Source organism: Atheta coriaria, unplaced genomic scaffold, assembly GCF_025399875.1.
Source record: "Atheta coriaria isolate IRGN ID8LTWV9N9 unplaced genomic scaffold, Caltech_Dcor_3.1 hic_scaffold_7_pilon, whole genome shotgun sequence".
Lineage (NCBI taxonomy): Eukaryota > Metazoa > Arthropoda > Insecta > Coleoptera > Staphylinidae > Dalotia > Dalotia coriaria.
The window spans coordinates 8,997,062-9,022,279 of NW_027045449.1; the positions used below are offsets into that span (position 1 = coordinate 8,997,062).

The 25,218-nt window shown below is 37.5% G+C and overlaps 4 protein-coding genes across 8 annotated transcripts; 2 read left to right on the forward strand and 2 right to left on the reverse strand.

Moving 5' to 3' along the window:
• Positions 1 to 75: 75 nt before the first annotated feature.
• Positions 76 to 1,753, reverse strand: LOC135796669 (rhodopsin-like). Its single transcript, XM_065308787.1, has 5 exons — positions 1,276 to 1,753; positions 1,005 to 1,218; positions 799 to 946; positions 463 to 740; positions 76 to 405 (listed from the first exon to the last, which is right to left on the reverse strand). The coding sequence occupies exons 1-5, from the start codon at positions 1,643 to 1,645 to the stop codon at positions 273 to 275; spliced, it is 1,143 nt and encodes a 380-aa protein (XP_065164859.1). The 5' UTR covers positions 1,646 to 1,753; the 3' UTR covers positions 76 to 272.
• Positions 1,754 to 4,248: 2,495 nt separating this feature from the next.
• On the forward strand, positions 4,249 to 16,969 carry qua (villin like protein quail). Its single transcript, XM_065308651.1, is given in 9 exon segments — positions 4,249 to 4,378; positions 9,383 to 9,601; positions 9,680 to 10,096; positions 14,129 to 14,404; positions 14,470 to 14,754; positions 14,756 to 14,944; positions 15,009 to 15,189; positions 15,266 to 15,793; positions 15,860 to 16,969. Coding segments are annotated over 9 exon segments (2,526 nt in total). The 5' UTR covers positions 4,249 to 4,351; the 3' UTR covers positions 16,264 to 16,969.
• Rok (Rho kinase) lies at positions 16,511 to 23,111 on the reverse strand. 5 transcript variants are annotated; one of them, XM_065308650.1, is made up of 9 exons: positions 22,962 to 23,111; positions 22,221 to 22,491; positions 21,367 to 22,161; positions 20,170 to 21,303; positions 20,074 to 20,097; positions 18,635 to 20,003; positions 18,277 to 18,569; positions 18,005 to 18,224; positions 16,511 to 17,747 (listed from the first exon to the last, which is right to left on the reverse strand). In XM_065308650.1, the coding sequence occupies exons 2-9, from the start codon at positions 22,429 to 22,431 to the stop codon at positions 17,720 to 17,722; spliced, it is 4,074 nt and encodes a 1,357-aa protein (XP_065164722.1). In that variant the 5' UTR covers positions 22,432 to 22,491; positions 22,962 to 23,111; the 3' UTR covers positions 16,511 to 17,719. The 5 variants fall into 5 exon arrangements, with proteins under 5 accessions (XP_065164722.1, XP_065164716.1, XP_065164719.1 ...); XM_065308644.1 differs by having other exon boundaries at positions 16,511 to 17,579; positions 22,962 to 23,110; XM_065308647.1 differs by lacking the exon at positions 22,962 to 23,111 and adding an exon at positions 22,581 to 22,716 and having other exon boundaries at positions 16,511 to 17,579.
• A 244-nt stretch (positions 23,112 to 23,355) lies between these two features.
• Positions 23,356 to 24,083, forward strand: LOC135796578 (peptidyl-prolyl cis-trans isomerase NIMA-interacting 4). The gene is made up of 2 exons (XM_065308658.1): positions 23,356 to 23,518; positions 23,632 to 24,083. Exons 1-2 carry the CDS (start codon positions 23,452 to 23,454, stop codon positions 23,943 to 23,945), a joined length of 381 nt encoding a protein of 126 aa, XP_065164730.1. The 5' UTR covers positions 23,356 to 23,451; the 3' UTR covers positions 23,946 to 24,083.
• Positions 24,084 to 25,218: the final 1,135 nt, after the last annotated feature.

Below are 25,218 nucleotides of genomic sequence, written 5' to 3' on the forward strand. Positions count from 1 at the left end.
TTTTTATTTTTCTTCGCCATTGTGTTATGTATTGTCTATAGTGTAACAAAAAGGATAATATTGAATTGCTTTCGATTGCATGCTAGGATTGTTTTTATTTTTAAGAAAAAATCAATCTACATAGTGTCCGACCCCTCGGCAAGCACGTGTTCACCCCTTATATACAAGATTTCGTCGTAAATTAAATGTAACTCAGAGTAAAGCGCGTAGAACCCAAACAAAACGAACTTAATGAGTACTTTAAGAATCCTAGTCGTTTATATTAGCGCTTCTTACGCGCTGACCTTTTCTTCACCTGCGGTCACATTTGTGACACCAGAAGCAGTGGACTGAGTGTCATCTTGTGCTCCAGCGCACGCCAAAGATGGGAACTTCTTATGCAGAGCCTGTCTGTATTTTGGATGACTGTAAAATGAAATTATTTAGATTATATTGATTAAATGTTACTTGTTTTAGTTTTACCTGATGCCATAGACAATTGGATTGTAAACAGCATTGGCCTTGGCAAATACAGAGCACCAGATGGTCTGCAGGGGTGTAAGGTTGACAGTCTGGAAGATGCCCACCCAGTTGGTCACCAAGTATGGCGTCCATGCCATGAACCACAGGGAGATGGTCATCAGTGCAATCTTGGCCAATTTGCATTCGGCGCTGGTGGCAGCCGCCTCCGATGAGCGCAGGGATGCTACGTTCATCTTCTTGGCTTGTTCACGCATTGCTTTCTCATGAGCAGCAACAGCCTTAAACAAATAAACATTTAATCATTCTGTATATCAATAAAAGTATCCTTAGTGTTACCTGCACAATAAACCAGTAAGAGTAGATGATGCCAAACAGAGGCAGGAAGTAGACGAATACCGAGTATACCAGGATGTAACTCTTGCTCAACCATTCGGTGTTTAAGTAATCAGTACCACAGGCAGTCATGTTGCCTTCAGGGACATACCTGCAAGTTTTGGAGGGGTAAAATAAGAAAGAAGATGGGATTTACTTGATTCTGTTACCTATTCCAGCCGAACATTGGCGCAAGAGTCCAGATGCATGCAAAGAGCCAGATGAGAAGAATCCGAAAGAGCGCAGATTTAATCGTCAACGGTTTCGCACTCAATCCCTTTACGATGACATTGTAACGATCGAATGCGATGAAAGTCATTGTCCAAATGGAGCCGCAGCCAAACAGTGATCCCAACATGGCGTATAGCTCACACATAAATGGACCTATCAATAATATCTCATATTATTCATTAGTTGTAGAATTAGTAATATCTTACTTACCCAACACCCAGGTTTCGTAGTAGCAGTTGATTACCATGGCAGGTGACATACACAGCATCATGCACATGTCCGAAAAAGCGAGATTGATCACCAGCAGATTCGATGGTGTTCTCAAACCCTTCGTGCTGCAGAAGATGTAGACAACCATGCCGTTGCCGCTGACCGCGACGAAGCCCAGTACCCCGATAACGAATCCCAGAATGGCGTGCCACAGAGGGTTCATCGGCGGGAACTGATACCAATGAGGCGAGACCAGGTACAGCATATCGGGTGACACTTTGTCCACCACTGTCATGTTACCGCCAAAGCTGCCGGACATGGCGCGGTTTGCCGTCCAGGCGGCGAAGCTCGGTGAACCCATTACGGACATTCTGACAGTTGTTGAACTCGAAAGGCACTCCGAAGTGCACGATCAATCGCCTAGTGAAGAAGTACGCAAAGATGCGGCTTGTGAATGCGATCTGCAAGTGCGGTTTTTATATTGCGGTTGTTTTATAGCCTGTGTAAGTTAATCTAATAATTGTAATCTTACCGACGTTGCGGTTGGAGCTGGGGGCGTCTTGGAAGGAGCAGGCACCACGAAGGGTTTCTTGGGGTAATTCGATTTCAGTCAAGGACATGATTATTGGATTTTGTGTCCTCTTTTGGATATTAATCTGCGGTAAATACTTGCGTAATTTCTTATCGACGCAGAATGTAATTAGAAGAATAGATACAGAATTTTGTAATGTTTATTTTAAACCTTTTAAACCCAAATAACTCAAGTCCCACCTGTGAACGCTAAGAGGAGCAAAGACCTTGAAATGAAATTTGCTTGAATTTTAATGTAAAAAGTGTTTATTAATAATTGTTATTTTTATTGAAGAAGATTAAATAAAACATTATTTGGAATACTTTATCTTAATAATTTTTTCTTCTAACATCAACCATATGACTCCTATTGATAATTTTATTTCAGAGTTTTACTAAAATTTAATTAATTGAATTTTGTGATTTCCGTGTAAACCATTAGCCTGATAACAAAATTTTACTTAAATAAAGTGTTTATAATCACGTTCTCTTTCAGTATCTGTAATAAAAAACACAAAATTTAATAATTTATTTTTTGTGTAAGAATTGCTGGACAAAATGAAAAAAACAGTTTATCGCAATTATCTTCCAAACAATTAACACTAAAAGAAAATGCTTTTCAGATTCGTATGCAGGATTAAATTCTACATTTTATAACACTTAAAATATTTCAGTTTTCTGCAATTATGTAATAACAGAAAATGGTTAATAACTCGAAAACTAATTAAGATATCGGAACAAAAGTTGGATAAATGGATTCCTTGCATCATTCTGCACTAGATTGGAAAGTTTGAGGAAAATCTGAGTTGGGGTTTTATTTGAACTGTTTCTATTTTCACCCGGTTTTTCCGAAATATTGGTGTTATCAAAAAACCGACTGGATATCTTTCATCGCATTGGAAAACTGTATCGATTAGCGTTTTCCGTTTTCTTCTAGCGTGACAAAAATTTTTTGGGTCCAGAAATCATCAAGTGTAACCACTTGACTACTTTTAGGTGGTTTTTCATCGATTTCTTAGAATCAAAAAACTAAATCTGCCATTTTATAGACGCTTGTTATGACATGAAAAAAGTGCAAAAAGTTTTTTTGTAAGTCTTATAGTTTCCGAGAAAATTGCGTTGGAAAATTGTTTTCCACACCCAAAAATTTACAAATTTCGAAATCTTATCTTATGTAGAATTTAACGCTGTACACAATACAGTTATCGGTTTTTGATTATCTCTATTAGTTTCTGAGATAATTGAGATTTAAATGTCGCAGGAAGTACACGTTGCACTTAAATGCGCCTAGAGAGTAAACCGGATGAAATATACAGTAAAAAATTATCTCAATTGGCTAATTGGAAATTCCTTTTTAGTTTTTAATCATTATCGCAAGCACTAATTATAATGCCAGGCGCCTCCACCAAAATTTTAATAATTATCTACGCTAATCAAAAAAATGAAAAAGTAAAATTTTTTTTGCTGATTATAATAGAAAACAGCTTTATTGACAAATTATTTTAGTAAAAATTTTTAATTTAACAAATAGTTTAAAAGATATACGTTAAATTAATTCGGAGTAAATAAAATTATTAAAATCCAACTTAGGGCCTAAATTAAAAATGATCAATAAAATAGTTACTAAGATTTATTTATAAGAATGAACCACTCTAACAGAATCCGCAAACAGAATTTGAAAATTCCAACTTTTAATTTCGTACATAAAAAAAGAGAAAAGATTTGCCTTTTTTATGACGAAAACTTTTCTTTAGAACTTCGACACAAAAATATTTTTTAAAAAAAGTTCGACCCTGTCTTTCGACCGGTAATAATTTTATTAAAAAAAGTTCGACCCTGTTGTTCGGCCGAAAATAATTTTTAAGAATAAACAATTGATGCAAAACTTCAATACTTTAAAAACAGATGTCGCTGCATGTACTAAACTAAAATAAATTCATACATTTTTATATACTGAAAAGATGTATTTATATGTTGTTTAAATTTAACGACTCATGTATGGGCAGTGTCCAAAATATCAACAGTTACCCAACCAGCTATGTCACAACAAATCCTCGAGCGGATCCACGCTAGCATGGACCCACTTCCGGTCAGACTCTCCATGAACCCATCGCACATCAATGCGCATCGAAACGAGGTGTAGGACACTCCAACCGAAACAATACGCCCCCGATTCCATCGCACAAACAATTGATACATGCGTGCATGCCAGCCAATAATTTCAGGCCCTATGCCGCAACCTTCAAAGCCTCTCTTTCTCTATGTTGGTGTTCTTGCAGCACGAGCAGAACATCCAATAATTCACCAACATTTTCCAAACGACATCCAACAAATTACCATCGCTGCATTAACGCGTTTTTTCTTCTTCTTTGTGTGCGTTTGTGACTTAAATACGAGTACGAGTGCGGATACTGTGAAAAAAGGGAGAAACGCGTGCGTTCTTGTGGATATAATAACTGCGCTCGGCGAGATCCACACTTTCAACGACGTACCTATAATAATAATTATGAAGGAGGTGCGTAAATCACGGACCGTAAGTGCATTCATTCACCTCGCCTTCAACCAACCCGCACATTACGTTATTTTCTCCTCAGCACTGCGTTTTCTTCCTTATTCTTTCACTTCTTACTAAAGTACATTCATATTCTTCATTCTTATCTTTAAATACAAGTATACTAAGAGATGTGTTAAAACCGTGTAAATTTTCTTTTCGCGATTTAATTGTTTGAAAATGTCGTGGATTTTCATAACACTCTGTGTAATTACGATGAATATGAGATTTGAAGGAGTGTTTCTCGCTCTGCTTGGCTACCGCTAATCATACTCGAGCGCCTTTATGAAACCAACAAAAACTGAATGTGCATAAAGTAAAGCGAAAAGCCCTCGCAAACATCAATTAAAACTGTACTCGCTTATTTGAATAATAATAAATAATCAACATTTCGTTCGTTATGGAAAATTTACATAAATAAATTAGTTTACCTATAAGTACAATATTATATTGCGCACAGTTTATGTTCCAAGAATAATATTACGCTCAGATTTGGCTAAACAGCAGTTTAATAACAATAATAAAAGTTGAATGCGGTTAATAAGGCTTTTAACACAAATAGTGGGAGTTCCCGGAAGACATATCGCTGGTATAGATTATGTAGCAATCGCAAAATGAATGTTTTGCACAACTACGACAATGCAATCATCAGGAAAGTGTCGGAAATGTTGGGAGAACAATCAAAAGATGCGGGCGAGGCGAAATTCTTGCATAATCATTGAATCCAAGAAGTGAAACAAGCATTTAAACAGTTTCTAATAGTAAAATTAATCCGGCCCTGTTGAATAATATTCATTATTGCATTGTATTATTGTTTGGCGGTTCTGGATTCGCCAAAAAACTTATAATAGTTACATAAGTACAATATGAATGCAAAACATTCACAGGAAAACATAAAATCCAAGGCATTAACACCTAAAAGCACTCAGCGATTTATTTAAACGTTTGTCTTCGTTTTCATGTATGAAACTGTGAACTGTTTGCCATTGTTAAACGAGGAACAAACGCTAGGTGCGAGATAGTTAAACTTTTTGCCTTTGCTAATGTCTTGACGATCACAATGCGACGTTTACGATTGAAGAAAAGTCCACAGTCGTTAAAGTAAAAACGATGTTTTCTAATAAATTATAAACAAAATAAAATTGCATGATGTATGCAAATGAAATTTAATCACAGTAACACTTAATTAAGAATTTATGCATTCATGCAAACATATCGTAGTTAACAGAAATCTATGAATATAAATTTAAATTTGCGATGGGAATGCTAATTGCGCTGCGAATGAATGTCAGTTGATTCACGACGATTTAAATTTATCGCAATTGTAACATGGTAACAGTAATGCTTATTTTCTTTTGCTTTATGAAATTATACGACATTATGAGTGTTTATCCTTTTCGTCGTTGTAGCGCAAACAGCAACATCAAATCGTCAATCTAACTGTAAACTTCAATGCGTAAATATGAAGATCAACGAATGAATTAAATTGCTAATGTGCATAGTTGTGACAGAATGCGACAGGAAATGTCCTCTTATAATTTAAAAGTCTTCCAAGTCGGAAAAAATGATTGTATGTATTTATTTCTCTTAAGATGTTGAAAAATATTCGAATAAATCTTTTTTTTTTGTATTTTCTATAGATTGTCACACTTTATGCACTTATATTTCGTATCTTATTCTCCGTCTTCGGTCCATTGCATCTTCCTCGTAGTGGTTTAGATTTGCATTGACTTTATTGTCCCACGTCAAGTGTGCCGACGTGCATGACGATTTCCTGAATTTTCTTGCTGAATACTTTATTAATTTCTATTTGCCTGTTGTTGTGAATAATGTCCCCGCGGCGAGAAGTGACACTTAACGAAACTAGATCAAGCAACAGACGAAGAATTTATTCTCAACTAGTTTCAAGTTTCCATATGTTTTGTGTTTTGTTCCCATTGTTGATTGACATTTACATATCCAGTCATACATGAAATGAAGCGAAACTACTTCTATGCAAGTACAATATTACTTTTATTATTCACTAGCTTTTACCTAGTTTTTTTATTGCTTGTAGCATGCTTCAGCGTCATTTTTTTTATGAACAAACTTAAAAACTATTTTTCATACCTTTTAAGTTAAATTTTTGCAACAAAAAGTAGTCTATGTTATTCTCCTATGTCTAAACTATCTCCAAACCAAAATTTATCAAAATTCGTTGAGTGGTTTTTGTTCTACAACGTAACAAACATACAAATAACAATTTTATTGCGCATGTGGTAATACTACTCCACTCCATAAACTTAAGCATGATATTTCGCTGGTGCGTGAGAAATCATTCGATTAGGACTAATTGGAGTGGTCAGTAATCCTCAACTGAGTTACTAAACCATGAATAATTAAACTGTCGATAACTGTACATCACACATACACAATATACACTCGTAATTAGTCGATTGCTGTGCCACACGACACATAATGCAAAAGGCATGTAGGTAATCCACGGTGTTTTTTTACAATTCATTATTTTGACATGAAACATGACTTCGCCGCGAAGCAGTGGAAATACGAGCCGCTAACACGAAAGCAGGCGCTTCTTTAATGGGCTCAAAAAATTGCTGCGCGCGAGCAAAAAGTGAAGGAAACGGCTAGCGACATGAACTCATCAGCAAGGAAACACGTTGGTGAATGCGCTTGAGTAAAACGCGAGCGCATGCAATGCGTCGATTTGCTCGACAATTTGACAATTACGCGAGGTACACCGTGAGTGTTTGATTGGATTGGATTGCGGACTATCAGGCGATCAAACGACTGAGATTGAGAAATCGAGGCTTTGATCGTTACGTCTAGCGGGAAGAAAATTATTGATTGATCTTTACACGATGGTAAATTGGTGTAATTTTGGTTTTACGCACGTTTTTTCAATCAGGTCAAGCTATTTCTGTTTTTTTTTTTATTAAAATTCACACAATTACAAACAAAATTTTAAAAATTTTAATTCCACGCTGAATAAATAATTCCTAATGACTAGTGTGGTAATTTTTTAAATTTCTACCATCTTCTCATCCTCATCAACCACACACGTAAAGCTTCAATTTGAAGCAAACTCACATGCGTGCCCACGAAGACAGCAAAGTCATCATTATCAGCAACTCGCTGGAAGTCAGTCACAGTTAGTCAGAGCAACTAGCCAAACGAAAACAAGCAATGCGAATTATATTAAACTAGCTGTTGCCGGCGACTTCATTCCGGCAGTGTTTAATAAAAATGTAATTCGTTTTTACTCTCTTGATCTAGAGATACTCGTAGTAAGAGTCAATTTTATCAATAAGATTAGCAATTTTAATTTAAAGAAATTAATTATATAAAGTTTTGTCAATAATGCACTTCAGCGCGCCATCTCGAATTCAACTATTTAACTATAACTATGATTGAATCTCAATGTCAAATTTTATTCCGTAGAAAAGAGCTGTTTTGAGGATTTTCCCGGCAATTATCCGAATTTTTCTCACCTTTTAAACCTTCCCTAGACCTCCACGAATAATTCAAGACCAAGATAAGATAAATCCGTTCAGCCGTTCTCGAGTTTTAGCGAGACTAACGAACAGCAATTCCTTTATATATATATATATATATATATATATATATATATATAGATTATCTATTGCACGTCAACTCACCGCTGATTGCTAATCAACTCCAAGTACATTCTTTCTGTCGCTCAATTTTATAATTTTATAATTACCCAAGAAAGAATAAAATCATAAAGTTTATAATCTTGAAATAAAAGCGGGGAATAATGACCAGTGCAGGTTAAAAGGAGGAAAAAACACTAACGGCCGTGTAAGATAATGTAGGCTGTAATAGAAACTTAATAGCGTATAAACAATAAAAGTCATGATCGAAAACAATGAACATTTCCGCTGCTTGCACTTTGCAAATGCTCGTACTTAAATTTTGCGCTTTCCGCCAAGCATGCGGCCGCGTTTATTATAATATTTCACAGTTATTAAACTGATGATTACGCTGATATGACGCCCATGAAGCCAGAACTTCAGAAACTCATGAAAAACATCTTAAAAACATAAAAAAACATCTTAAAATGCTTGTTTTTATTTTTATTTCTTATAAAATGATAAAATATTAACAGAAAAAATAAAAATTAGTTCAGGAAACTTCTAAAAGCTCTAATAAATTATTTAAAAATGTAATAAGTTTTTTTTTTGTTGTAAATTTTGCAATAAAAACAATAAAAATTAAACAGCGGATTAAAATTAGTTGGTTTTTGCTGTAATTGTTTAATTGTTGGTTTTTTCTCACTTGGTATGTTGAAAAGCTGAAGCCGGCCGTTCCGATGTTGCGGGTCACTCACTCTTTTTCCGCACTTCTCCGCAGAATATTATTTCTAATACACATTCGCGGCGAGCGCGAGCCCGTAACGGCCCCGTGTGCACGACGGCGTTTAACTTCTTCGACGCTGGCATTAGTCGAGCGGTGGATTTGGTGAGGAACGCTGCACCAGAGCCGATTCGGTCCCATTCATCATTCGTATCATATCATCGACACTACAAAACAACATTTAAAATCAAAACTTATTAATAAATTTAAAAAAAAGTGTAAATTTGTGTAAATTTGATGTGATTTTATCGAAAAAACGTGGATAAAATGCATGTTTTTGAAATTCAACACTTGGATTACGTACGTACACAAACCACCAACGTAAATTTCATTTCATTTAGTTATATTCATTCAAATTAATTAATTTCTTTAGAAAAAAAAAACTTTTACTTTTTTTGTTTAGATTTGTGAGATGCATTCATCTTTATATGTTTATTGTTTTGATTTAATTAATAGTCTCAATCAAACAATCGGAAAACTATGTTTTGTTAATTTTTCACATAATTAGCTTAATGAATAGCTGTAGAATACTAATAGAAGTTTATTGTTGTTTTTATGATCGTTTAAAACATTATCTCTGTTAATTTAATGCGTTGTTTGCGGTTTCAGGATGAAATCGATGGTTTCGCGAACGGGGCGGGCAATGGCAGCGTGGAGACGGCGTTCCGTAAACTGCAGAAGAACTGCACCGGCTTCTTCGTGTGGCGCATCGAGAACATGAATGTGATCGCTCTGCCGAAGGACAATTACGGCACGTTTTACGATGCGGAATCGTACATTGTTTATGCGTCCTCACTCGCCGGCACGCCGGCGAACATCGACACCGTGGTAAAACACCATAATTTCCTTTAATTTTACTAATTTATTACAGGCTATTAAACGAAATATAAAACATTTTATATACAGTGTCGTGAGGTAAAAACCACACCGGAAATCCACATACATTTCTGGTTGGGCACGAGTTCCACCGCTGATAAAAGTGGAGTTGCCGCTTATAAAACCGTAGAATTAGATGGTTACCTCGGCGGGAATGCAATCCAACATCGAGAGACGCAGGGTAACGAAAGTCCACGTTTCAAAAGTTACTTCCGGAGTGGTATTCGTATCCTGAAAGGCACTTCGAGTTCGCTAGGGAAGGAAATTGTGGCGAAAACAAAAATGTACAAAGTTAAAGGCAGCAGGATACCGATTCTAACCCAACTTCCGTCGATTTCCTGGAGCCATTTTAATAGCGGTGACGTTTTTATCATTCAAACCGAGACTACGATTTTTATTTGGTTGGGACGTGCGGCGACATCTATGGAGAAGCTACACAGTGCTAAGGTGACTTAAGTAACTTCCCATTTATTTTTATATTAGCTTTAACCCGCGGCTTCACTCGCGAATATCTAAAATAATGAAGTTGTTTCCATAAGCGTCTGTAGTCACAGAAGAAGTAACAATGAAGTAGAATGGCGGGAAGTTTAAAATGGCTGAAAGTATAGTCTATGGAAGTATAGTGTACAGTCTCCATAGTGTAGTCAATTGGATTTGATGTTGACGTAGCTGTCGGTAATACAGTGTGATAATACAGTGTGATGGTACTATAGTACTTAGGTTTGAGCTTCATTGCTGGAATGCTAGATGGCGTTAAAGTAGTCAAATAGCCAGATGCAGCTATTGGCTAAACAATTTCTTTATTTTATTTAAAAATAATTTTTTATTAAATAAAAAGTAGCCTATAACCATTCGGGGACCACTAAGAATATGTGTTCAAATTTTCATGATGATCCGTTAAGTAGTTTTTGCGTGAAAGTGTAACAAACATCAGGTCTTTCGCATTTATAATATTAGTAGGGATTAATTGAAGTGGAGATAAAGCCGAGCGTCGAGCTTAAAGCGGTGACATTTCTGTAACTAGGTCAATACTTACGTAGGAAGCGAAATGTGAAGCGGTAATGAGTAAACAAGATATTCTTTGCTGCGAATGTCACATTAATTTACCTTTTGCTAATTAGTAATTAAAATATCTTTCGTTTATGACATGTGTTTCTCAGTATTAATAGTAGAATAGTAGGAAACTGTAAAAATCGACACTAGCGACGTTTTTATCCGAAACGAAGAAATCCGTAACTATCACGAGTAACATACGAGTAATCCGTCCCTAACCTCTTAAAACAAATCAAATTTAAATAAGTTTTGCGATAAAAAGTGCTTCATATATAAATTTATTTTCCATTACAGGCGAAAGTAAAATGTCAGTGTTTACGAGCACATTATTACGCGATTATCAAAGTTAATTACCACATCTTGACGCTGCTCGCATCTTCGGCTGGTTGATCGCCGGCTCTCGACGGTAGGCGCCCGGATCATAGAGTAACGAAGGATTGCACTCGAGTGGGAGGATCATAAAGTCATGAACTACGGCGTGCTGAACACGCCGGAGGCGCTTTATGATCGCGAGGCGCTGAAGGAAAGGTTATAATATTAACGCAGGAATTTTTGCTTGCCCTCCGGTTACGGATACTACTTTAGCATGAGAAAGGGTTTCTCTCGCCTAGACGTTTTCATATCCGGGGCGAGGTTTTGGGCGACACTCGACTAACGAGAATATTTCATCATAATTCACCATGCATTCAGTAATACTGAACAAACTTAACTTAATTGCATTTTGGTAAAAAAAAATTTTATTCTGGAATATTTTTAGATATTTTTTATTTAAACATTTTTTTTTTATTTTCTAGAGATGTTGAATTTATCTGTTGAGGATTTAGCCAAGGAAATTGTGTTTTAATTGCTCGTTACGCAGCGTTAATTTCAGCTTAAAAGTCGGTTACAGAAGAACTGGATTGAAATATGACGCCGGCGGCAGTCTGGACGAAAGCGGGCGCCTTTTGTCTTTTATAATTAGAAAAGTTTTCGCGAAATTTTTCATTCATTTATCTATCCGCTCGAGTGAAGCGCGAGATCGTTTTTATTTTATTTTCTCCTTGCGAAGGTTTGAGCCCTTTCGAGTGCTCTCGTTCTTTCATTATTTCGCTCTGAATAAAGGTGTGTAAGTGTCGGGAATTATTCTCCTAGACCTGGTGCTTGCTGTATCTCCGCATCTGAGTAAAAGATGAGAAAGTTTAAATTTTGCACGGCTCCAAGTTATCTACCTGGCAACAGTCGGATAAAAGTATTACATTCGCATAGTCAAGTTTGTAGTCAAGTGTTCTGGTAAATTTCTACATAAATAATGCATTGGACATTTTGTTATTTATTGAAATTACGATCGGAACATCGAAACGTGCGCAAAAAGTGTTGCTCTCTCGGGTACAATCCTAGTTTACACAACATGTGCTGGAAAGGACTAAAGTCCTAAGTACATATACAAGAATCAATGGATGCGGAATAGAATTTTGTGGTTTCGGAGTGTTGAAAGTGGCCAGTAAACCTGGAACTAAACAAACTGATATTAGATGAAAGGATCAAAGGTTAATCAAAGTAGACAAAGTTTTCGTAATAGTTTTGGGAAGATAATCAAAATATATTTTAAAATTTTATATTCAAAAGGTTGGATTTTGGTTCTTCGGCAAATTGCAGCATTAGCATCATAAATTCAGGCGACAATAGAATTTTGGGTCGACGTGGTTCGTTGTCTCCATCCTTGGGGTGCGCGTGTTTCGGTTCGAATGTCGCGCGCGGTCCTGCGGTAGGAAGTAATCAGCGCCACGACCGCGTGCGTCGAGTTGCCCTTTCGACTCACATCCGGTCTAGAAAACCCCTCGAATCCGACCGAAACCCACGCACTTTAAAATTTTCACATTTATTAAAAAAAAACACACTGTATATTTATTCCCACCACCACAGAAAAATAAAAAAGACGCAAAAGAAACGGTAAGTTATATTTTTATACTTTGATCGGTTTCTTTTGATGGAAAAGGTATTTTTTCATCGTCGCGAACAAAAAGAGCGTCACATCGCATCGCGCGCGCATCCATCGCGTCCATATCGTAGGTGCGTCGTAAAAAAGAAGGTGAAAAACGTGCGACAAATACTCGAACATTGACAAACGATCCCGCACGTTCGTGCCACGTTCCGCAGACCTTTAGGTATAGATCCCGAGCCGATGACGATGACGTTGGCGGGCTATTATTTTTTCGCCGTTTTCTATTTCGTTTGCGCGCGCGAGACGTGTTGCTTTTTTCTCCCGTCGAGGAAGCGCACTTCTGTCGCTGACAAGGAAACAATGGACTTTTTGTCCGCCATGCGAACAATCCTAACCCGCAAAGAAACGTCTTACCAAAATATATTTTCGGATATCAGTGAGTGAAGAACAAACAAAAAATATAAACGAATTATTTTGATTTCCGATTTGATTAAGCGTAATAAATACACAGATTTATATTAATGTCTTGAATTATTAACATAATTGTTGAGAGACATCTATTAAATACTAGTAATATGTAAACATGACATCATGACATGGTAACATGACATAGTTGTGTTGGCAGCACTGGCGGATACGGCGTGTGTGCGCGCAACGCCCTCGTGTGTCAATAGTGCGACATTAAATAATAAACCGGCCATTAATTTGACACGTGAATAGCTCTATTTAAGCGACGCAGCACGGCTCGATGTGACGCAGTGAGCGTGTGCGCTTTCGTATCAATTACGAGTTCGCTAGGGAAAAATTGTGTGAAAACAAAATATTACCAAAGTTAAAGGCAGCAGGATACCGATTCCCCAACCTTTCCGTCGATTTCCTGGAGCCATTTTAATAACGGTGACGTTTTTTGGCATTCAAACCGGACTACGATTTTGGTTGGGACGTGCGGCGACATCTGTAAGAAGCTACAGTGCTAAGGTGACTTCCATTTATTTTTTATAATGCTTTAACCGCGGCTTCACTCGCGAATATCTAAAATAATGAAGTTGTTTCCATGGCGTCTGCTGGAGAGTAACAATGAAGAGTAGAATGGCGAGGAGGTTTAAAATGGCTGAAAGTATAGTCTATGGAGGTAGTGTACAGTCTCCCATGGTGTAGTCAATTGGATTTGATGTTGACGTAGCTGTCGGTAATACAGTGTGATAATACAGTGTGATGGTACTATAGTACTTAGGTTTGAGCTTCATTGCTGGAATGCTAGATGGCGTTAAAGTAGTCAAATAGCCAGATGCAGCTATTGGCTAAACTATTTCTTTATTTTATTTAAAAAATATTTTTTTTTATTAAATAAAAAGTAGCCTATAACCATTCGGGGACCACTAAGAATATGTGTACAAATTTTCATGATGATCGGTTAAGTAGTTTTTGCGTGAAAGTGTAACTAACATCACTACTTTATAATATTAGTAGGGATTAAACTATTTCTTTTAAAATTTTTAAAATAGATTGCCACGACGCTTAAAACAGAAACTGGTATTGGTAAAATTGCGTTCATCGAAGATGGCTACGAGCAAACCCTAGCTGATGAGGATAAATGTGAACTGCAAAAATATCTCCCATTGGATAAACGCCACGTGATGCCTTTGGATTTCGACGGGAATGATGACGACAAGTCCCACAAAGGGCATTTGAAGTTATATCGATGTTCGGATAACAATGGGAAGTACAGGGTGACTGAAATCAAAGCAGGTCCTTTGGTACAAGCTGATTTAGATTGTGATGTGAGTATAACCTCAATTTACCTACCTAAAACCTAACCTAATTTATTGACTTCCTGCGTTCACAGGATGTGTTTATTATTGATAACGGCACCAATGGTATCTGGGTATGGGTAGGAAGACGCGCCAGTGACAAAGAACGCGTTGAAGCAATGCGCAATGCCCGTGGGTTTGTCAAAAAGAAGAAATACCCTAACAACACAAACGTAACACGCGTAATCGACGGCTCCGAATGCCTCGAATTCAAGATGCTGTTTAATTACTGGAAGGATGACTCCAACCCGAAAACCAACACCGTGGCAGTCGGTAAGCGTGCAATAAGCAAGTTTGATGCGTTGACTATGGAGGAACGTCCCCTCGTTGGCAGCGGAAACGCAGCTTGTCGACGATGGCAGCGGGCAGATGCGAATCTGGCGCATTATGAACGACGAAGTGGTCGAAATCGCACGCGAGAAGCACGGCCAGTTCTTCGCCGGTGACTGTTACATCGTGTGGTACAACTACGAAAGCGCCATCAACAGGAATATCGTCTTCTATTGGATCGTAATTATATCCACACAATGGCACGACGTGTCTTGTTAACGGCATTGGTGCTTTTTGTTCACAGGGTATGAATGCCAGCGCCGCTGAAATTGAAAGCGTCGAGGCGAAGGTGATTGAAATGGACGAGCAGCTCGAGGGTACCGGCGTGCAGATTCGCGTACGCCAGGGAAAGGAACCAGCGCAGTTCTTGCAACTCTTCAAAGGCAAATTGATCATCTACAAAGGCTGCGGTACGGATTATGACGGTAAGCAGTTTACAATTGCATTGCATCTCATCTCGTTAAGTTTATTTACTACATCAATACTATACTATACTTTTAGAAAGTGGTAGAAACATGAAGCATCCAGCAAATTACCTCTTGCAAGTAGAAGGATCTTCCTCGTTTAGCAGTAAAGCAATGCAGGTGCCGTACAAAACAAGCTCGTTAAATTCAAACTATTGTTTCGTACTGAAGAAAGGCAGACATTATCATATTTGGTGCGGTAACGTTTCCACCGGTGACCAGCGTGAAATGGCAAAACACTTTACCGGTAAAGATTTTGAAATCATCTTGGAAGGAAAAGAAACCAAAGAGTTTTGGGATATATTAGGTGGAAAAACATCGTATGCTACTTCAAAATTTATTACTGATTATGCATACAGGAAACCTGTGAGGTTATTCCATTGTTCCAATAAGACAGGTGTATTCAAAGCGGAGGAAATCTTCAATTTCTCGCAATCTGATTTGATACCTGAAGATATAATGCTTCTGGACGCGCATGAGACGATTTTTATATGGATTGGTAAACTGAGTGGGAAGACCAGTGTGCAGAATTGTGAAAATATTGCTTTGGAGTACATAAAAACAGGTATTACATAACCTCAATTAACATACAACTAAAATGGTTGATTTTTAACTAAATATTTGCCTTTAGATCCTTCTGGAAAAGATGAAAACACAGCAATAGTGATTCTTCGACAACACCATGAGTTACCTACCTTTACCGGCTTCTTCTCCAACTGGAACCATAAATTCTGGAAGGATTACAAACCCTTCGAGGAGATTCGTCACACGATACAAGGAGGAACTCCACGGCGTGCTAAAAATACCACTATGACTCCACCAAGCGACAGTGTCTTTGATAAATACGATAAGTACCCAGTTAGTGTCCTCAAAGGACCTTCGGATAAACTCCCAGCTAAAGTCGATCCGCTTGTAAAAGAACTTCACCTGACTCATGATGACTTCGTGTATGTTTTTAAGATGCAATACAAAGAATTCGAAGTGTTGCCTAGGTGGAAACAGCAGGAATTGAAGAAAAAGGTTGGATTATTCTAAGGAAAATATTAAATTTACATTATAGGGATTTCTTTTGAACCAAATCGACCCAAAGAGATAGGAGAGAGAGGAAATTGTAACCCCCACCACTTTTTGCGGGTTATTCCCCCTCTCTTTCATCTCTTTGAAGGTTTCTACAACATTTAGATTGTCATAAGCCATAAATTAAGTCTTAACATACAGCTTCATATCCATAATGTCCTAAAGAGGTGTTGGAATTAAGACGTATAAAAACACACGTGTCACATGATGATTCACAAAATATTTACTCGTCTAACATATTGTTGAAGTGTAGTAGTGTAGTAGCGTATGTAATATGTACATCATAACCGTAATTAACTTTATACCTGCATAAATACTTTAGTAGTTTACAAATTAGAGCGAATTTTATATTAGCGCATTATTTGACCAATCATGTTTCTTGTAAATATCATTAACAACAAAAAAAAAAAAGATTTAAAAAATAATTAAATAACATACAATTATGAGCATGCGCATGTGCAGCGCACGTCGCAATAATCATATCACTTAAGGCACGAGTTTATAAAATGTACACAGCACGATCACTGCTGCAGGCGTATAATAATGATATTGTTGTCGTCTTTCCCTTGCATTTGTAACATTTTGATTTTCGTTTTTCGTCTAGAATTCGGGATATTCTAAATACATATATTATTTGTACACAATAAACACGTTTAACAACAAATTGGTTCAATCAATTTCGAAACGCATCTTATCAACGGAATGTATCGTTCTTAAAATCGAATTGAATAACATAAATCGTTCGCAATTACTTGAGGTACAATGCATTTGAACTGCGTCATTGTGAAATACTGTAGTCTAGCGTAAATTCCTGTCTTGTTCCTGGACGAATTGGCTTGCGTTTTAGTCGATTTCAATAGAAAAATGATTGCATTTATGTACATGGTGCCAGAAGATATATAAACCAACAATTCCGACTTAGCTTAAGTTATGATTAAAACATGTAGCAACATTTTTTCGTTAGGCCCCGTTTGATTTGTAGGCAAATTCGTTAAGTATCCGTAGTTAAGGCATAATTGAGCAGATCGTCACTCACCTCACATTTAAACAAAAAAAACATAGTGTAATGATGTGATAACTCTAATTTTGTCACAGCTCAAGTAGAAAAGTAAGTATCACCTAATTAGATTTAAGCATTACTCCCGTCCGTAAGTAATTCATGTATATAATATATAAGCCGGTCGCCTCACTTATTGTTCATCGACGAGTTCGCTGGCAATGTGGCCGATCGTTGCTGAACGTTCAAGTATGGCTTTAGTAATCTTGTTGATTCCCTGTTTGCGGCAAAAACAACCATCGGCTTTACGAAATTCATTCAAGCGCTCACGTTTGGTGCAAGTGTCAGAAAATCAAAAACTAAGAATAAGCAAACCCATGCCATAGACAAATGTGACTAAAGCTAAAGATACTGGCGTCAGTTCAATAGAGAAGTACTTCTAGAGCTAGAATAAGGAAATCCGTGTACATAATAGCTAGATAATCAAATAATTTAATAATGGAAAGCATAAATATACACACACACAAAATAAACAGTACAAAAGCCAATCTAATTAAGTATTAACAAGCATGCAATAATATTTCAAGCGCAAAAATAAACACCAAGTGAATCAAATTGTAAAACACGATATCAACAACGTCAGAATCAAAAATAATACACACACAAAAAGCATACGGTTTTTGGAAGATGCGGCTGTCTTACCTTGGAGAGACTTTCGCTGAATCTATGGCATTGGAATTATTGGCTTTGTATCCGCATTTCTGGATCTTCTTACTCAGTCGATTCACCCAGTGCTTCTGCTCGTCCACCGACGGCGCTAACAGTAATAGTTCTTTGGCGTAACTAGGATCGTAGTGCAGTTTGCACGGTGCAACGTCTTCCTTGCGATCGATGTGATCTTTATGAATTTTCACTCGGCATCCTATGAAATACTCACAAAAATAAATTGTATTGAGTTGAATTTTATAACTTACGTCTGCATTCTAAAGCTGGTGGCGGCCTGAACATATGCCACATGGGTTTCGGACACACCTCACACGTCGTAGGCATATGATAAGAAATGTGCAAGAATTCGTGACCTTTGTGCACAATGGTGCCGGGTTTATCATCGCCTTTGATTGAACTGATGTCCAGCGAGTTGCCCTGCTCGTCGGTTTTGCGCGCTTCTCCTTCGCCAGCGTACAGCAGCTGGAATATTCGTGGTATGTCCTTCAAATCCGCACGAATCACATCGCCTTGTGTCACGGATCGTACGTGAAACACTTTGCTATTGAAAATAACAAAAAAAATTATTAATTTTTTTAAAATATTGATAAAAAAGGGAAAAAATACCATAAATCCAGAACAATAACAGGATCTGTATTCTGTTTGTCATTTTCCGAGTTGTAGAATATCACTTTCTTGCTAGAGACAACCACAAATTGCTTCTTCCAGCCATGTCGTCGAATATTCTGCTTATTTGGTATTGAGAGCCATCCTTCAAACATGGAATCCACATTGAGATCTTCATCCGCTGAGCTTAGCGACGCTGTCTCGCTGTTGAACGTCTGCAGCTTCAACTGGAGAATCTCAATCTCCGAATCCTTACTGTCAACTTCCATCTGCAGCCTTAACCGGGCCGCTGTCTCCTCGGAAAGACTCAGCGTCACCTCTTGAATTTGTTTGGTCAATAACGTGTACTGCGAATTGAATTTATCCTTCTCCTGTGCCATTTCCTGCTGCAGTTTCTTGAGGTCTTTCTCTTTGCGTCGGAGATCTGCACTGGACACCTTTGTCTTGGTCTTGGTATCCTTATTACTAAAGTCTTTCCTGTTCATGATCTCATGCAATTTATTAACAGCCTGTTGTTTAAGAATATGCTCCGTGTTCAACTTCGCCTTTAATTTCTCCATCTCCTCGCTGTGATCCATCAATTTCATCTCTTCCTGTAATGCCACAACTCTCCTAGAGAGATCCTCCTTATCCTTGAGAATTTGTTCGTTGATTTTCTTCAGTTCCTGCTCGCGATCTTTCGTTGTATTGATCAAAACTTCCTTGGCATTCATATCACTGCGATGCTTCGCTTGAAGATCTTTCTGTTCTAATTCCTTCATCGTCTTTTCCTTCTCCAAATCAGCCACGGTCTCTTCAGCAATGGAACGCGCCAATGTTTCGGAATCAGCACGTGCAATCGCAAGTTGACATTGCATCTTTAACGAAGCGCGCTCTTCTTCATACTCTTTACCTTGACGTATCTTTTCTTCCAATTCTTCTTTAAGCTCATTCGTTTGGGTCTTGTACAAGGTGGAGAAATATTGTTCCGTTTCCAAATTATCCTGCAATTCTTTAATTTGGAATTGTTCAATGGACCATTCACGTTTTACTTTGTAGAGTTCTTCTTCAACAGCCTTCTTGGTCTCTTGAAGATGCGCGTTTTCTTTCAGCACCTGAGACTCTTTCGTTTTCAATTCAGCGATGCCGGATAAAGCTGAGCCGAGTTCAGCTTGCATGGTTGACTTCTTCGTTTGTTCCTGCTCGACTAGACTGTGGAGAGCTTTCACCTTTTCGACTTCCTGGCGATATTCGCCTTCCAATTTCTGCAGGCGTTGCTGAATCTGCCTGTAATCCACTGATAACATTGAGATTTGACGTTCTTTTTCCTGAGAATTCAAATCGGCTTGCTGGCGGGCGCATTTTTCTTCGTTCAACTTTGTTTGCAGCGCTAAATATAAAAAGATACAGTTTAATCAAATATTTAAGCAAAAAAAACATTAAATATATGATTATTTTACCCAGATTGATTTTTTCCACGAGTACTATGCATGAAAATCAATCATTTCAACATAAATTCAAGCATTTTAATAAATTTTGTAGAAAATTATACAAACCTTTGACAACTTCAAGATTCGCCTCCTCCTTGTTCATCATCTTACTCTTCGTAGTCTCCTCATGAGCCTTGACTTCATGCTGATATCTATTTTGTAAAGATTTCAGCTCCAGCTTGAGTGTGGCACATTCTTTCTCCATGAACGAAATCTTCTCATTAAGTTGCATGTTATCAACAGTGACGCCATTCTCCCGTGATCGAATCCTCTCAATTTCCGCATTTAAGCTCTGCACCTTGTTCTCCAACACTGCCTGCTGATTACTGGCCATAGACCGATTGTTTTTCTCTTGTGTGAGCTGCCCCTGCAGCATCACAAGCTCTGTCTTCATGTTATCGCGTTGCACTTGCATATTCTGCATCATCGTTTGATACTCGCTCGCTAGTTGCTCGGAAGTACTCTTCGCCATTGTCAACTCGGACGCCTGCTTCCTCAATCGCTGACAATTCTCCGTCTCTGCTTTCAACTTATCCTGAAACTCTGTGATTTGTTTCTCTAGTGTGTTCATCTTATCGTTGTGTGCCTGACTGTTGTTCATTTCGCGCAGTCTTTTATTTTGCTCGTCTTCAAAACGCTTTTTAAAATCCGAGAGTAATTTCTCGGTCTTTTTCCTTAACTCGCCTTCGTTTTCAGCCTTGCGCATCATTTCTTTTCGGGCGTGCTCAAGCATTTTGAGCTCTTTTTCATAACGCGCTGCTTCGCTCTCGCGAATTTCCGACTCTCGCTGTGCCAGATTGTCTATTTGAGCAATAAGTATATGGTGCTTCTCTTCAAGGAATTGAATATTTTGGCGTTCTTCTTCTAATTGTGCCTCTAGTTTCTGCACTTGAGCGTTTGTATCATTTGTAACATGATTGCTATCGACACTATCTGTCTTCGCAATCGTTGCCGATAAAAGTTGATAATCGGAAGCGTAAGTAAACCCGATAAACGGAAGATGATTACCAATAAACGTATTGGGAATCGTAAAAATCTCCTCAGGCGATTCATCCTTTTCATAATCATCAAAATTACTCGTATCATCATCCCCGGTCAACTCAGGCACGACAGGCGGCACAGAATCTCGAAGATTTTCAAATGTCCACTGATCGTTGATGAAAAATGGATGATTTTTGATTTCGTCCACATTATTTCGACCTGGAAAACATCCAAGAAAAAATTACATTACATAAATAAAGCGAATGCGATGACGCACGTTACCTAAACGTTTCGTGCTGGCGCAGAGCAGTCCCTGAATCAACGACTTCGCATCCTTGGATATCTCCACCTCGGGCGGAAACGTTAAGTTGTTTTCGTGATACATAATTTTATTGTAAGTCCCCAGTAAACTATCGGCGTAGAATGGCGTTTCGCCAACAAGCATTTCATAAACAAAAATGCCAACCGACCACCAGTCGCATTCCCTGCCATAAATCCCCTTGCCGTGACTTTGCAGCACTTCGGGCGAGATATAATCCGGCGTGCCGACGACATTCGTCGACCGCACCAAACCATCATCATCCATACGCATACACGTACCAAAATCAGCCAACTTCAAATGCCCGTATTTATCCAGCAGCATATTATCCGGTTTGACATCACGATGAACGAAACCCATCGTGTGGATGATATCCAACGCCAGCACCACCTCCATGGTATAAAACTTGGCCCACTTTTCGGGAATTTCATAGTTGGACATTAAATTAACGATATCACCGCCCGGCATGTAATCCATCACCATGTAGAGGTTCTTGGCGTCCTGGAAAGCGAAGTGCAGCTGGACAATCCACTCGGAGCGTGCGTGTGCCATGATATGACGCTCCTCCCAAAAGAATGCAGAGTCTGAGCGTTTGATTAAATCTGCTTTGCTTAGACGCTTCATCGCATACACTTTTCGTGTACTTTTGTGACGCACAAGCTGCACTTTACCGAAAGCACCGCGGCCGATTACTTTGATATGCTCGTAGTCATCGGTTTTCATGCGTAAATTTATTATATCCGATGCAAATTTATCATCTGCAATGATAGGATTTATTATAGAAGCATAAAATAAGATTTTTGTGTGAAAAACTTACATCTATTAGTGTAAACATCAATATTTTTAAGTTTCCTTATACTGGGATGATCACAATCTGTGTAGAGAGCCTGCACAGTATCCAGCAATGAGTCTATATTCCCAATACTCCTTGGATCCTGTATTTTTTCCTCGAGTGCTCTGAGCCTTCGCCTCCTATCCTCATCCATTATCTTCTCCATCTTATCAGACTTAGAATGATTGTTGTACATTGGGTAGACAAATAAATTCTTGCCTAATTATAACTAAATCAGAGTGTGTGGTAGATATTCCTGGAAACAAAATACACTAATCAGCACTCTCCAGTTTACAACGCATGAAGTAATTTATGCAAATGAATGTAACCTATGTAAATATTTACAAAATCACTCAATAACTTGGATGAATCACAACATCCTTCCACACCAGAGCCTAAAATTACACTGCAAGTGTTATTAATACAGCTATAAAACGAAAGCAAGCAAAAATCCACACTTGAAATCAGTGATTATTATTTATCATCTATTATCAATAAATATCCGCAAAAAAATCTTGGTAAATCATAATACAAAGTTTAATTTGTGAATTGTATGGTGGCTGATAGTGTGCAACTATCGCAAATTGCGGCTATTGTGTATAATCAGTGGAAATTGAATTAACTCGTTGGAAAAGCGAGTATCTGTCAAATGATAACACACAGGTAAGTGAACTTTTCGAGTATAAAGAACTTGTTTGCGACGCGAATTGCGTGTGTAATACTTACCCCTACATGCCACGTTTAACATAGAACAAAAGATGTGTAAATCATATAACAACCGAACATTAAATTGGCTCCATTTTGCATTAGAACACGCCGAAAATTGATGAAAAAAATTATTTACTTATAGCAGCAGCAGCCATTTTACTTGACTCATGAAAGAAGTTACTGTGCGAGTACACTGGAGTGCGCACGCGTCGAAAAGCTGCTACACACTCGACGTAAATTTATAAATTGTTTTAAACTATCAAACACCAGCAAATAATAATATAATCTAATATATTATTGTATTATAATAATTATAATTTAAATATATTATGATATAGTTTAATTTTTGTTTGAAACAACAACATTTTATATATTATATTAAAAAGTTCAAATTTTGCTCTGGATGTAGGCCACCAACACCACAGATTTGAATAAAAACACCGCCGAATAACCTCCAAAGCATATAAGATTTCTAAACATTTTCTAAATAATAATTTAAATTATAATAATGCCACCGAAAAAGGGCGCAGCAAAGCCAGCAGCGAAAGGCGGCAAAAACGAGGATGGCGACAAAGGTAATCTTGTCATATAAGGTCAACTTTCCTAATCAACTTTCAATAACAATTAAGACAATAATTACAACCATTACATCTCAATCAGGATGATTTTATTGTTATGATCTCCTCAGGTGGCAAAGAGAAAAAAGGCGGTAACTCAGTAAAAGTACGGCATATCTTGTGTGAGAAGCAGAGCAAATGTTTGGAAGCACTTGAAAAACTCAAAGCTGGCCAGAAGTTCAATGAAGTTGCTGCCACATATAGTGAAGACAAAGCTAGATCAGGTGGTGATCTGGGTTGGATGATCAGGGGCTCTATGGTCGGGCCATTTCAAGATGCTGCTTTTGCGCTGCCAATTTCTTCATTAGGAAATCCTGTTTATACTGACCCACCTGTTAAAACTAAGTTTGGATATCACATTATTATGGTTGAAGGGAAGAAGTGAACAACTATAGGCAACCACTCATACACCAATTGTCGACATTTGGAAATTTTTTTTCAGAGATATTTTTATTAAAAGACTATTTTTGGTCTTTTTTAATAAAACATGCAAATATCCTCAATAGCTTACTGATAAATTCAATTTCTTGCGTATTTTTTGTTGTTTTACAACTAAAACGTGTTACGATGTATATGCGTGCGGATTTTCACTAAAGTGAAAGCCGAAAATGATCATTTTTATCGCGCCGGTATTGTTGTCCTAATTAACTTGAAAATCTTAATTAAGTTGTTCGGCGTGCCGAAGCGGTTTCATTACAGAGCATTAACGCGGAAAATGCCAAGCAACTTACGCGTTGCGCTTCTACACGACACTCTTTTTATTGTTTTCAAGTTTTTGCACTCATCGTGCACGACTAACTCAAAAACAAATTAATCACATATACAGCACTCTACAGAGCGCATAAATTAACCAAAAGTGGTTTGTATTCTTATATTTTAAACTTTTTACTTCAAAAAACCATTAAGTGATTAAGAAATATTTCCAATTACAGATTGTTACAGTTACAAAGCCGCCGACAGCGTAGAAAACAAAAACGCATAACAAAACCTGTCAAAACAGACGAATTAAACAATTCTTCAACGTAGTAAACTCAAACAACTAAACTTAATAGCCCAGAGGTGCATTTGATGATGAATATGTGTTAATATAAGACACACAAGCCGAAAGAAAAAAGATTTCATGTCGGTTTTAATTTTTATTTTATATAACGCATCCACCCACAAAACATCAGCTTGTTAACTTAAAATAAATTATTAATTCCGCAGCGGCTTAATGAGGCTTAAGATCTGGTAAGCAGATACGCTCACATTTAGGACTTGTAAAAGTTGTGGGATGATGTGTGCTTTGCATTTTATCCGGCGATATCTGCCCGATCTGACCGGCATGTCTTGTGAATGGTTAATTAATTCAGATTTTGAGTTTCCGGTCGAGACATCGCATCGTCCACTTTTTTCTCATCAATTAATGTTAAAACACACATAACTCATTCAAATTACTTCAACTTTTTCGTTAATTTTCAAGTTTTTGTGAGTTATTCATTAATATTATGAATAAATCAAATCTACTTTCTTTAATTTTTGTTTTCGGTGTAAATCTAAGTGATATTTATCCTGGAAAGGTCATTTTTAATTGTCTAGCTCGTTAAACAAATTTGTCGCGGCAATTTGATGTGTTTTTTCAGTGTGTTTATTCCGTTATAATCTCAGTCATTAGCAAT